This window comes from Trematosphaeria pertusa (assembly GCF_010094035.1).
Source record: "Trematosphaeria pertusa strain CBS 122368 unplaced genomic scaffold BU26scaffold_1, whole genome shotgun sequence".
Classification (NCBI taxonomy): Eukaryota; Fungi; Ascomycota; class Dothideomycetes; order Pleosporales; family Trematosphaeriaceae; genus Trematosphaeria; species Trematosphaeria pertusa.
In genome coordinates, this window is record NW_022987212.1 from 4,318,579 (window position 1) to 4,331,670 (window position 13,092).

The 13,092-nt window shown below is 56.4% G+C and overlaps 5 protein-coding genes across 5 annotated transcripts; 3 read left to right on the forward strand and 2 right to left on the reverse strand.

Annotated features, from left to right (window-relative positions):
- The first annotated feature begins 1,417 nt into the window (after nucleotides 1-1,417).
- On the forward strand, nucleotides 1,418-3,025 carry BU26DRAFT_37899 (uncharacterized protein). The gene is made up of 3 exons (XM_033822549.1): nucleotides 1,418-1,845; nucleotides 1,947-2,328; nucleotides 2,383-3,025. Exons 1-3 carry the CDS (start codon nucleotides 1,674-1,676, stop codon nucleotides 2,927-2,929), a joined length of 1,101 nt encoding a protein of 366 aa, XP_033692188.1. The 5' UTR covers nucleotides 1,418-1,673; the 3' UTR covers nucleotides 2,930-3,025.
- An 876-nt stretch (nucleotides 3,026-3,901) lies between these two features.
- On the reverse strand, nucleotides 3,902-4,678 carry BU26DRAFT_499725 (uncharacterized protein; the record flags this gene model as incomplete). Its single annotated transcript, XM_033826428.1, has 2 exons — nucleotides 3,902-4,325; nucleotides 4,506-4,678. 2 exons carry the CDS (start codon nucleotides 4,676-4,678, stop codon nucleotides 3,902-3,904), a joined length of 597 nt encoding a protein of 198 aa, XP_033692189.1.
- Nucleotides 4,679-5,938: 1,260 nt separating this feature from the next.
- BU26DRAFT_37939 (uncharacterized protein) lies at nucleotides 5,939-8,356 on the forward strand. Its single transcript, XM_033822557.1, has 2 exons — nucleotides 5,939-6,582; nucleotides 6,639-8,356. The coding sequence occupies exons 1-2, from the start codon at nucleotides 6,108-6,110 to the stop codon at nucleotides 8,240-8,242; spliced, it is 2,079 nt and encodes a 692-aa protein (XP_033692190.1). The 5' UTR covers nucleotides 5,939-6,107; the 3' UTR covers nucleotides 8,243-8,356.
- Nucleotides 8,357-8,820: 464 nt separating this feature from the next.
- BU26DRAFT_37980 (YIF1-domain-containing protein) lies at nucleotides 8,821-10,177 on the reverse strand. Its single transcript, XM_033822563.1, has 2 exons — nucleotides 9,753-10,177; nucleotides 8,821-9,662 (listed from the first exon to the last, which is right to left on the reverse strand). The coding sequence occupies exons 1-2, from the start codon at nucleotides 10,044-10,046 to the stop codon at nucleotides 8,964-8,966; spliced, it is 993 nt and encodes a 330-aa protein (XP_033692191.1). The 5' UTR covers nucleotides 10,047-10,177; the 3' UTR covers nucleotides 8,821-8,963.
- Nucleotides 10,178-10,253: 76 nt separating this feature from the next.
- On the forward strand, nucleotides 10,254-12,532 carry BU26DRAFT_446475 (P-loop containing nucleoside triphosphate hydrolase protein). Its single transcript, XM_033824623.1, has 3 exons — nucleotides 10,254-10,531; nucleotides 10,597-11,554; nucleotides 11,605-12,532. Exons 1-3 carry the CDS (start codon nucleotides 10,310-10,312, stop codon nucleotides 12,348-12,350), a joined length of 1,926 nt encoding a protein of 641 aa, XP_033692192.1. The 5' UTR covers nucleotides 10,254-10,309; the 3' UTR covers nucleotides 12,351-12,532.
- Nucleotides 12,533-13,092: the final 560 nt, after the last annotated feature.

Sequence of the window (13,092 nt, forward strand, 5' to 3'; positions counted from 1 at the left end):
ATTGTGAATCAGCCAATCTACTCACTCTATTGAACACACCTCTGCATGCTCTCTCGGTCAGTTCACCAGCCTATCCACTAACTCGCAAGAGTATCTCAGGTATTTGCTGCGAAAGCTTGTGGACTTAGTGCCTGAATGGAGCTGTCGGCCCTGCGAATGGTGCGAATGCGAGGCGGGTCGAGGCGACGGTTCGACAGTAGCGTCTGAGCCTTAGAGCGATCGGCATGCATGCAAGAGTTATCAATAGCTTGCTGTCCTGTCCCTGGCCGAGAAACTTGAGGCAAGTGCGGCACTGGTGCAGGCGGGATAGTATTCGAAGCACGATAGAGTTCAATCGAACAAACCGACATGAATTTATGAGCATCGAGCAGTTCGGGACGAGAACACTCCACATTCGCTATACCGTGCGGAGGAGTCAAGGTGCTCTACTCCATGCTCGACGAGATATCGCCAGTGCGTTGAAGGCTTCCGAGGGCTTGAGGTGAATGCAGAGATTAAGAGCTGGATCTACGTGGTAGATTGGCATATCGGAATTGTCGCCCTCTACCCTGCAGCTGACAACTTGCAGCGAACAACAGCGCACCGAGGGGTGCAAGACAAGAATGAGACCAGGAACGGGATTGTAAAGTTTATACGCTTTCTTCCTTGGGCTAGTTGCGATGGCCGACCCTCTCAAGTGGAGTCTCCTGCCCCATCTGTTACGACGATTAGGATCACGTTGCCACACCTTCATCTATCGCACTGTACCCGTTCGTGACAAACAACGGAAAGCCCATCCGGGTACCTAGTAGGTGGAGACGGAGAGCAACCCGGAGCTTCCACCAGCAATGCACCTTTACACCCCGAAACAAGCGATATTGTAAAGTTCGACTTGCTATTCCCTGACGCCTCTGGGCCTTGGCATACATGTTCAAGGGACCCCATGTTTCAGCGGGATGCTCAACCAAAGATCTCGTCCACCCTTAACACGGTCGACTAGCGTTGGTGCTGCCGCGGAACAGTCTTCCACCCGGTCTGCCCGCTTCCACGATTCTGGCTATCTCCTTCTGCACACTTGTGCCGCCAAGTCGTATTGCACGTTGCCATTGCCTGTGGGGCAACTAGTCCAGGAGTTGGAAGCAGGTCAAAATGATATCGCAGGCTCTGTTTCGCCAATTTGACGTGCCCAGGCTCATCAATAGTTGGCTATGGAGATGGAGAACTCACAAGTTGTAGCGATCCGGCGCGTATAGGCGGTTGCGTCGGGTTATGTGCACCCCAAGCGCCGTACGACGTGGCCACACTTGGCCTTACGTGCGTGGATCTGGCCTCTTCTCAGGGTCTCGGATCCGCACATACGGCTCGATCCGTCTGAAGCTCAACGCAAGTTTAGCATCGGTCGAGCGTCTGAGATGGCTGTCTGTGGCCCCCGTTTCACCGCAGACCTGTTATATAATGCCGACGACTTGGACTGTCGAGAAGTTCGTAGGACTCCGTCTCTTCCGCTTGCTTACATTCGGCCATGGTTTTTACCTTCCTTCACTTCGTGTAACCGCAGGTCCCTCTCTTACTTATCTCACCCTAGCACTTTCCGTATCGGGTGGACTACATAAACAAACCTCGACGCCGGTCCTTCCTTCGTTCTGCTCTTCTCACTTCACCCCACCTCACCACATTTCGAGACCACTTTTACAATGGCGGCCGCCGATACCCAAGCACCACCGACTGAGCCGGCACCGACGCTCCCGGACTACTTGACCGACCCGGATGCCGTCCTCAAGGATGCGCAGGCGAAATGGCGATATGGCAGGGCGCCCGACTACTCCAAGACCAGGAAGGTGTTTGCGGAGAGTAAGCCGACTTCCGGTTCGCCCCTGTGCTTTCTGTGTCTCTGGACCGATTTAGCGCCCTCGTACTTGCGACACCGAGAACCGCTGAATTTCTCTGGCGACTGACCTGAGCACCAGCCAAAACTATGTCACATGAGGCCGGATCTCTTCCAGAGCTCGTTCAGAATCTGGTCAAGAACTGGGAGGTCGAAGCCTCCTTCAAGCCCACACTGTCCGACTGGCGCACAATCGACCACGAGAATTACTCTTTTGCGATCAATGGGTCCGAGCCGCAGGGTGCGGAGCACATGCTCAAGATGGGCACATACAATGCCATCATCGCTCCCAACGAGTTCTACAGCCCCGAGTACTCCGACTTTGCGTCGAGTCACAAAACGTTCAAGAGGATGATGCCGACGTTCGCGTGGGAGGTACTGGAGGTCTACAGTGGCCCACCAACCGTATCATTTAGGTGGCGACACTGGGGAGCCATGAAGAACGACTATGTAGGGTTCAACAAGTAAGTGACCGTTCAACATGCGTGCACCGCCCCACTTACCAACTGTCGTAACAGCAAGGGCGAGAAAGTCACAGCTAAAGCCCATGGCGGTCCCATCGACATTCAAGGAGTTACCGTTGCCACAGTCAACGACAAAATCCAACTCCAGTCTGTCCGAACCTGGTTCGATCCCATGGACATGTTCCGCCAGATCGCTCCGAACGGTGTCGTCAAGAAAGAAGCCGTCGACAAGAGTCTTTCGCCCGGCGAAGCCATAGACAGCGAGCAGAAAGTCGAGATCGACCAGAGGCCACGGCCCTTGGAGACGTTGAATGGCAAGATGACTGATCTCTCGGTCAAGCCTGTGCAAACTCCTACCCAGGAGTCTGGGCCAAACAAGCTGGTTGCGGGTACTGGATGTCCCTTCGCAGGCCCGAATCCCCAGGAGGCAGCAGCTCCATTTCCTCCGGCGAAGGTTTCAGGCCATCCTCTTGAGAGCGGCGAACAGAGCAAGATCTCTCATCCAAATATTGCTCTAAGCGCGTCTGCGAAAGAGATCCTCAAGTCCGGAGAGCAGGAGGGCGTCGGCCAGTGCCCCTTCATCTCGACGGCGCCTCAGTGATAGACTCCTCGGGAGCTTGACGAGGGCGGGAAATTCAAAAGAGCGGGAGGTTAACGACAAGGTGGAGTACGGCATTATGGAGCTATGGAGCTATGAAGCTCTGACTCACACGTACAGGTGCGAGTGAGACACGGCAGCGCATTCCACCCCTTTCTCGCTTTCTCGCGGAAAGATGCTACATTGCTCCTTTAGATGGGCTTTCTGGCTCTCCTAGACGATAGTTGTGTATATGGCTTCAATACCTACTGTCGTCTCATATGCCCGAGGCAATCTCGAACAGCTTCTGCCTCTCCAATAGATGTGCCACGCTGCTGGTGTTCCTCCAATCACCGGTTGACATATTATTTATTTAGGAATAGGCAACGATGACTCTTCAGCCTTCATCTTTAGCCTCGGTCTCACCCCCTTGAAAGCAACAGGCTCCAACCGCGTTGCGGAAGCGGCACGGGATGGTCACGGTGTCAGCAGACTTGGGTGCCGATGGTAGCCTCTGGCTGGTCACGATGACGGGACAGGATTTTGTTGGTTGAGGCGCTGTTGTGTTGAGTGCTCCGAGGGTCGTCTGCCTACACGATGCTTGGCCGCAGATGCCTTGAGTAAGTGCCGTCTTCGGGGGTGGTGCTGTTGACTCAGCCCAAGCCCGCGATTTTCCTTGCCGGAACCAGTCGGACCATCGGACTGCGAAGCACGGCAAGGCGATTTACGATGTCGTGGCGAGCGCAGTGGCTTTCTGGAAGCACACAGAAATCTCTGCGCGTGGGGAGCAGGAGCGTCCGCTGACCTGGGGGTAATTCTCGGGAGAGCGAGAGTCGCAACTCGCGGGCTTTCTCACTCGATGCGACGCATTCGGGGGTGCAGGAGCCCACGCTGCGTGTCATCATCGAGCCACGATGCTCTGCCCACCCAACACGGCTCTGCCCCAACACTGCTGGGCCCCACGGCTACGGCCGCCGCCGTGACCGACCGAGTTTTTTACGTGCTGCCGTTCGCAGCGTCATATTCAGTCCACCGTGGAACGATGCGAATCTGGGCTGATGATGATGAAAGCCGGACATCCAGATAGATGAATGCCGCAATACAGAGGCGGTCCGAGCTGAGATAGCGGTCGCGTCGGCCAATGGCCAGGCTGAAGATCGAGGCAGCCATGTCCGCAAAATGACTGCAAGAGGGCCGCTTGACACGGCTCAGGGAGCAAAATGGCCCGCTTTCGGACGGCCGTCTCGGAGCCACGAAAGGAGACAGCCAATACGCGGCAGGCAGCCCGCGGCACGATGGAGCTAACAGCATCGTGGTAATTGGCGGAGCTGGCATCAGCGGGGACTCCTCGCAGCATGCGCAATCAAGGAGCGGGGAGGGCTGAGAGGAGGCAGTCCGCCGGCGGGCGATGACACGCAAACTGTGGGAAAGGAGATGAGAGCGTGCGCGTTGAAGGGGCGCGTTCTGTGGCCAGCTCCAGCGGGCACGAAGCGCCTTGGTGGGCCTGCCTGCTTCCGTAATTCAGGCCCTCTGGAATGGCGCTGAGCCCCGGACGGAGAGGCAGTGTCTGGGCGGGCGGGCCTGCGAGCTTGCAGCCTACCCAGCGATGCAGCGATGCAGCGATGCAGCGCACCCCGTCGCATGCTCGGCAGGCTCTCTGCGAAGGCGCACGCCCGCGACGGCTTCCACCAGCGCTGCAAAGGGCGATGCGATCGGCTGCAAGCGTGCAATGGCGGCCCGACAGCAAATAGCAAGCGTCGCAGGCGCCAGCATCGCCGCCGTGTGGGCGAAAAACGGGTGTGGCAAGCTGTTCGACTCATCGAGGCACGGACCACCGCTGAGGGCTCCGGCCTGCCCAGCGCTGTGGCCATTATAGTCGACCGCGCCCCAGCCCTGACGCTGCTGCTCTCATCCCAAGTCTGCAATCATGGTCCCCTCAATACCGCCGCGCGAGCCCTGGGGCCTCATCTGAGTTCGCAGCAGCTGCCTCGTCGCTCTGTTCTCAGGAGTCACCGTCGCCCCCTGCTCTCCGCTCCTCCCGTTTGTTGCCGCCTTTGTCTCCAGCCCGCAGCTTTGTCTCGCAAACGCGCCCGCCGTGTTGCCACAGCTCGCTGGAGCCTTGCCCAAGACTCATCCATCAAACCAGTCAGTCATTCATCGCTCGGCCCTCTATAACCTCTGGCCGTACCTGCATTTTCGTCGACAACCCCCTCCCACCGCCATCTCCGGATTCGCTGGCCCTGCAGCCTCGTTTCCCTCACCGAGTCCGACCGCCACTCCACCGCGACTAACGACGCTACCCCCCCGAACCTCCAGCAACCTTTCTATGTCCCAACCACCGATAATAACTCTCCAATAATCCTCAAAACCCCACGGACCCTATCTCCGACGATACCAGAAGCTGCTTCCGGCTGGTGACGCCACGTTGAGGCCGTCGCCAAACTAGAACACTTCCTACATCGAAAGAAATAGTCGCCATGTACACCGCCGTCTCCGCTACTCCAGCCACTCGTCGCCCATATATCGCCATTGCTGCTTCCGGAAACAAGGCCTTCATCAACGGAGGCTTCGCTTGCTAGATCGCCGCATCCCTTCGGACCCTCGAGCTTTTGCGGTAGCGCCAGCTATCAAAGGAGCCGATCTTTCGGAGTGCACTGCGGACAGGTCTCACTGAAGGTCTTGTTTTGGTGATATTTGCGGCTGACGGTGGTTGGAGTCTCTCTGATATCGCTCGGAGGCCAGTTCGACCACCCCAAAGCTGTTCGAATAGCGCATATCCCCGCGAACCCGCCAATCGCCCCTATAGTTCTTTGATCGCCCCCAAATCGTTTCCAGCAGCTCCCTTCCGTCTTCGGCTTCGGCATTTGCAGAGATCACGAGTCACCACACAATCCTGCGTAGCATCAGATAGCTCGATCGAAGAAGGCATCCAGTGCCGAAGACGCAGCAAACCAAGGAGATTTGAATTTGGGATCCCCGAAAATCATACGACAAAGACGTAGGGTTACTTCCGTACGGTTTGTCTACCCGGTTCCGTTCTGTCACACCACGACCACCCGACCGCACTTTGCCTTAACGACTCAAGGTCTACCGCGAGGTTAGCACTTCGAGACGTAACGCCAAGGTGCACCCCCTCTCCACTCACTCCTTAATACCTACTGTTTCTTTAGGGGCGTTGCTTCGCGTAACCCTCCCACTCATCATGAGCCTTGACACATACCCTCCCTCCTTCCTTGGCACTGCTTCTTCAAGAAGTCATCCATACGCCCCATCTCTTTCTTCATCAGCCTCCTCTTCCACCTCTTCAGTCTTTTCAGACGCCGCCTCTCAGACATCCAACTCGACATCCGCTTCTGCACAGTCGGCTGCCAGCGGATGGGAGCCTGAAGAATGGACCTCAAGGACACGGCAAGCTCCGCCCGCAGCTGCCGTCGATCCCATCGCCTATTCTACCTTTGCGCCGATTAGTCGAGTCAGCACCTTTCCGCAGTACCAACCCTCGGCATGCCGCGAGACCGCCGCGGAGCGGGTACTGCCTCCTCTCCGGACCGATGTCGCTGCCCCAGTGGAGCAACGACAGCATCCTCGCCGATCTTCTTCCACGCTCAGCCAACGCGCACCTCCTCAGCTGGTCCGGCAATGCGACCGGAAAGTCAATTTCGTTGATTGCCTTGTTGGTTAGTATAGACAATTGCCTGCTTCTATTTCCGTTTACTGATTGATCTCTTTCAAGATTCTGCTACGCAGATGGTTGAAGTCATTTGGCCAACGTCAGATCCGTCAAGTCGTTGCGAAACTGCTTCTGGCCGTGGAGTCTTGCCACTGCGCACCTTTATCCAGGAGACGCTGCGGCGATCGCGTACAAGCTACTCGACGCTTCAAGTTGCCTTGTACTACCTAATCCTGATCAAGGCTCATGTGCCAAAGCATGACTTCACTATGGAGCAGCCCGAGGATGTGGCCTCACTACGAGCTCTGCAGTGCGGGCGGCGCATGTTCCTCGCCGCTCTCATCCTCGCGTCAAAATATTTGCAAGACCGCAACTATTCAGCTCGCGCGTGGAGCAAGATCTCCGGGCTCAAGGTCTGCGAGATCAACACCAACGAAATGGCTTTCCTCGCGGCTGTTAACTGGAAGCTCCACATCACGGATCCTATCTGGGAGAGGTGGCAGGAGATTGTCCTCAAGCACACGCCCACAAACCCTCCACCGTCTCCTGGGGGTTGCCTTCCAAACACTTGGAGATGCATTATCCCGAGGTTGACGCCGGAATTGGATATCGTCGACATTGCGCCAAAAACACCAATTACCTCTGTCAGGCCCACACTACAGTCCCACGTTAGCTCATACCCTATCCGCTCCCCAATCGCGGAGACTTTCGGTTCGCAGGACAGCACGCCGACTCCCAGCCATTACAGGGTGCCTCGCTTCCTCGAACCGAAGCCGGATCTCCTCCCACCCACTCCATCTCTTGTTCGCTTGGGTCCTTTGCCTACGCCTTCTTTGACGCCCCAGTCCACGGTCTCGAACACTCCTGCAGCGAGTGTCCTGGCCTTTGGACCAAGGCGGCCGTCCATGTGCTCTGCCATGGCACAGGCACAAAGCTCCTCGTTGGCGCGCAGCTGTGTGGATCAGTTCAACCCCAGCGTCCGGAATGGGTTGGAAGCCTACCACTTCCCCAGCCGACGTCCGTCTCTGGCTCTGTCCACCACGTCTTCGGCATCATCGCCAGAGTCTATGGTTACGGACAACTCTCGCTCTTCACGCGCCTCATCAATCTCATCAGTCTCATCTGCTGGCTGGGCGCCGAATCAGGCCAAATTGGCCCGATTGGCGACGTGCCGCAGCGCGAGGCTGCCCTATCCGGCGCTGTCAAAATGCAAGGAGCAGTACGAATACGCTCCCAGCGAGCCGATGTCCTCGCCAGACCTGGAGAGCTTCCACATTGATGATTCTGAAGCTACGCCAGTAAAGTTCGACAGTCCGGTTGCCATTGCTGTACCCGCCTCCAAGGCGAGTCGCAAGCGCGGCCGATCTTCCGTCGACCTCCAGCAGAACGTTCGTCACCTGCTTCACAGCTCCCGCTCTACGTCCTTCCTTCGCGGAGAGAAGACTGTCCTTCCTGATCGTTCGATCGCGCAGTCGTTCGTCCTCTCTGGTGACCGGACGCCTTCGTCGTGCACCGGGCCTAAGGGGCTGCAGTCCCCAAAGCGCACGGTGCCGGAATGCAGAGTTCCGTACCAGAAGGACTATGGCAAGAAGCGCACCTGCTGTGGAAGCGAAGCTGCTCAGACATTCCGACGAGAAGGTCCTGGCATGTGGGAAGGTGTCCTGTAGCGCCATCGCCTGCAAACACTGAAGAAGTCGACAGCCAATAAAAGGCGGACTCAAAGAAGAAAGAAAAAAGGGCACATAGATGCCTCCTACACGCTTACTTCCTAAGCATCCTTTACACCTCCCTGTGCATATCCCTCTTCTCCTCCACCACCCCTACCCGCATGTACGAGTTTAGGAAAACCTCTTTTCTTGCTCATTCTATCTACTAGTCATATCTATCATTCCATATGTGGTTTTTTTCTTTTTTGGCGTTCCGAGTGGCTCGTCAGAGCTTGGGGGTTGGTACTGCGCTATGGAATCCAAGTTTTGCAGTATTCCATGTTTGGGTCAGGTGCATCATATTGTCCGGCAAGGCAATGGAATCGGGAAGAGGAGTATGGCTGTGTAAGGATGTACGTTTATTGGGTGAAGTGCGTAAGTAGCGTAGATAGTTCATGGAGGCTTTGACGTGATACTTCAGCTGATTATTCTGCGGTTCCTGGATCTAGATGTGATGTCCTCGTTGCCCAGCGGAGGAGCCCTGAGGATACTGAACGCTATGCTGCGCTGTTTTACAGGCGCCATTCCCGAGTATGCATGATACAAATACAAGCCCTTTCTACTTCGTCGTTCCTGCCCCTTGAGGTCGACCAATCCATTCCGCGACCCGTCTTTCTGTCCTCAGTGATGCCGTTCTACCAAAGTCATTTCGTAAGTTAATGCCAGCCTTAGCCCAGAAGCCTCAAACCATGCTCAGCCAGAGCATGAACCCGAACTGCACCACGTAGCTGTATACGAACAAAAACTGCGTCCTCCTGTTCCTCTGGCTCCGCGCCACCGTGTATCCCGCGGCCCCCGCACCAACACCCTGCCCACTCTGGTCGGGAAGTAGCACGTATCGCAAGCTCCTCAGGAGGAAGAACGCATTGGCGCCGAAGCAGTATAGGAAGACCATCCAGCTTATCCACGCGCCGCCAAAGTTGAGGTGGCTAAACAACGAGGACAGGAGCAGCGAGACAATGACGCCGACGAATTTGTACCCGCTGTACGCGACGAGGTCGAGGAGCTGCGAGGACGAGGATATGCTGAGGAGGAAGGTGCCTAGCTTGATCGTCAGGATCTCCAGGAGCATGACGCTGATCGCCAACGTTGCCGTGTAGCCCAGCAACTCCGGATGGAAGGCGCCGCGGAGGCCGGCCAGTAGCGTGGAGAGCACGATGTACGTCACGAGCGCCATCATGGGGATGTACATGTCGGGCGAGTTGATGTCCTCGCGCGGGGGCAGGTAGTAGACGTCCTGGGCGTTGTTGGACATGCGCTGCTGGCGCGACCAGGGGCGGTGCCACCAGGGGAAGAGGACGATGTAGAGTTTTGAGGCGACGTAGGAGTTGGAGACGTTGAAGTAGTGTTTTAGGGCGGACACGCTGATGAAGCGGCCGAACTGGGGAGGTTAGTCTTCTGTGCTGGAAGCGGTCCTAATGAAATGCCCAGGAGCGTGTCGAGACTCCCGCCGTAAGAATAGCGGACGTACATTCTGCTCCATATACTCCTGTCCGGCATGCATCGCACTCTTGCCCATCTGGAATCCCAGCTGCGCTGTCGGGTCGTTTATGAAGCCTCCAAACGCCGGGTGCGTGTTGTATCCCCCCACCCCCGGCTGCCCTGGTGCTCCCTGCTGTCCATATCCATATCCGCTCTGAGGCTGCGAAGGCGGCTGCGGTGGAGGAGGCGACCGTAATTGCGGGACCGTAGACACGTGCTGGGGAACGGGATGGTGGAGCGGAGGAGAGTGCGCTGGCGGCGGGTTGTACGCTGGGCGCTGCATAGTGTGTCGTCAAGCGGAAAGAGTGGTAATAGTTATGCGGCGGGATGTATTTGAGAAGCGAAAGAAGAGGCGGTATGGTGAATTGAGAGGCCAGGTCAGCAGCAGCGGCGACGGTCAAAGGCAGCGACATTTGTTCGGTGAGCTGCCGCGCAGATCTGGCTTCGCCAAGCCCGCCCGCCGACGCTCGTTCGTCATAGGCCGGTCCCTCTCTTGCGCTCACCCCTCAAGCACGATTCCCTTCGCACCCCTCGCTCGGCGGCACTATGTTGGATACCTTCGAGATCCTGACCACGTCCGGTGTCGTGCTGTGGTCGCGCACCTATGTTCCCGTCGGCGCGAATATCATTAACAGCCTCATCCGCGACGTCTTCATCGAGGAGCGCATACAGCCACAGTCTGAGGATGCGGGCTCGAAACCGACATACAGGAAGGAGGGTTATACGCTAAAGTGGACGGCTGCAAAGGATCTGGGGCTTATATTTGTGGTGCGTGGCTACATTGGAGCTATTCAGGCTCCGCAGCGTCGAGACGGTGGACTGACATGGTGTAGGCCGTGTACCAATCGCTCGTGCACTTGACCTGGATAGACAGGCTCCTCGATAACGTGCGCGCACTCTTTGTCGGTCTCTATGGCGAGCAGTTGAAGAAGGAGCATACCAGCGTGGTAAACTGCGACAAATTCGGGCCATATTTCGAGCGGCAGATCCAAGAGCTGGAGGGCCAGAGCGATGCCGCTTCCTCGTCAACTACCGCGCCGAATGTGAAGCTCACCCCTCCGAGCACCGATAATGACAGTGCGGAAGAGAACGCGCCGCAGCCGCCTGTTCTACACAAACCCCAACTGCCGCTCTACGATACGTCGGTGGATTCGACTCCAGTTCCTACCCCTGATACGTCGAGACCGACCACACCTGCGCAGAATAACCACTTAGTGACTGGGAAGTCGAGACCCGGAGGGAAGCTCTCAAGAAGAGACAGGAAGAAGGCGGCGGCTGTGAACTCGGCCCCGGTATCGTCAGGCGACGAGGCTACCGCAAAGCGGAAAGGCAAGAGCTCGGCCAAGAGAAACAGAGTGTGGGGAGAATTCGGTGCTGAAGAGGAGGATCCGTCCATGGTGCTAGACTATTCACGAACAGACATAAAAGACGACGCTTCAGAGAACGAAGTTCTCGAGGAGATCAAGCCCGAGACGTGGGGCCGCAAGTCTGGAAACCAGTTTGTGCTGAAGGATTTAGATGAGGAGATGGATGCCATAATATCAGAACAGAACGCAAAGAAGGGAGGCTCAACATCATCGGGCGGAATTGTCGGATCTAGCTTGGGTGCGATAGGGGGACTCTTCAGAAACGTGGTTGGCGGGAAGACACTGACGCAGGAAGACCTCGCAAAGCCCTTAAAGGGCATGGAGGAGCACCTACTGAAGAAGAATGTCGCTCGAGAGGCTGCAGTGCGGTTGTGCGAGAGCGTGGAACGAGATCTCGTGGGCCTGAAGACGAGCTCGTTTACCAGTGAGTGAGCCCTTCTATCCCGAACAGTACTTGACTGACACTTCTGCTAGCGGTCGAATCTACCATCCGCACTTCCATGGAAAAGGCCCTCACCAAGATTCTCACACCTACCTCATCTCTGGATCTCCTCCGCGAAATCCAGACCACAAACGCTTCCGGTCGCCCATATGTCCTCTCTATCGTCGGGGTGAACGGTGTCGGAAAGTCTACAAATCTGTCAAAAATCGCCTTCTTCCTCTTGCAGAACCACCACCGTGTGCTCATCGCTGCTGCAGACACATTCCGCTCCGGCGCTGTTGAGCAGCTGGGCGTTCACGTGCGGAATCTCAAGGAGCTAAGTAAGCGCGAGGGAGGCGAGGTCGATATCTTCGAGAAAGGATACGGCAAAGATGCCGCGAATATCGCTGCCGACGCCGTGACTTACGCAGCGAAGAACGATTTCAATGTCGTTCTCATTGACACAGCAGGCCGAAGGCACAACGACCAGCGTCTTATGTCTTCTCTCGAGAAATTCGGAAAGCTCGCCAAACCAGACAAGATCTTGATGGTCGGTGAGGCGCTCGTAGGCTCGGATGCCGTTGCCCAAGCGCGCAACTTCAACGCGAGCTTTGGACCTGGGAGAGGTCTAGATGGCTTCGTGATCAGCAAGTGCGATACCGTGGGCGATATGGTGGGCACGTTGGTTAGTATGGTGCATGCTACGGGCATTCCGGTCGTGTTTTTGGGCGTGGGGCAGCATTATGCTGATCTAAGGGGCCTGAATGTTGGGAGTGTGTGTAGGTTGTTGATGAGCTAGAGGATGGATTTCAGTGGACATGTGATACCTGTGGAGCTCTCTCAGAAATGGCAGAGGATGGTGCGCTTGGCTTATTAGCGGCGGTTGCGTTCTAGCCTTTTTTTGTAGACGCTCTCGCTTGCGTGGAGGCACAGGCCGCTTGTAATGATTGCGTGTATGGAATGAAACTACTTTGACCCTGTATGATGTCTACAAAGTGACAGATGGGGAGGATGGATGAAAACCCTCGTGTGAGCTGGAGACGATTAGAAGACGGTAAAAGAGGTAGTTCAGCGTCGAGCCGAGCCATATGGCTAGAGGCAACCGCACCCAAATACTCTTTCGTCCTTACAATCACCCACACGTGCGTGTCAACTGTCCACGGGTCTGGCACGCGCGACCATCAGATCGCCGGCCACGGTTAATGCATATAGAGCTTCCTAATCCACAAAGACCAGAGCATGACTAGCTCATCTTCACAACGCTCGCACCTCACATGGATGATGCTCAAAGGAGATTTTGTCACCAGTCTTTTGCCCAGACGCTTCGGACTTTTTGCGTCTCACTGCGGAGCGGAAGGCCAGGCCAGGCCAGGCTTCTAGACATCACCAAAAGTCCGATTCCCGTTGCCATGGTGATGCAGAGCTTGTGGCTGAGACATTGCGGTAGTGGGCGGGATGGATAAGTAGGGAGATAGGTGGTGGTATTGTGGCATTGTGGCATTGTGCTGTGAGACTACCACTACAGCAGCAAGATTGCGAAC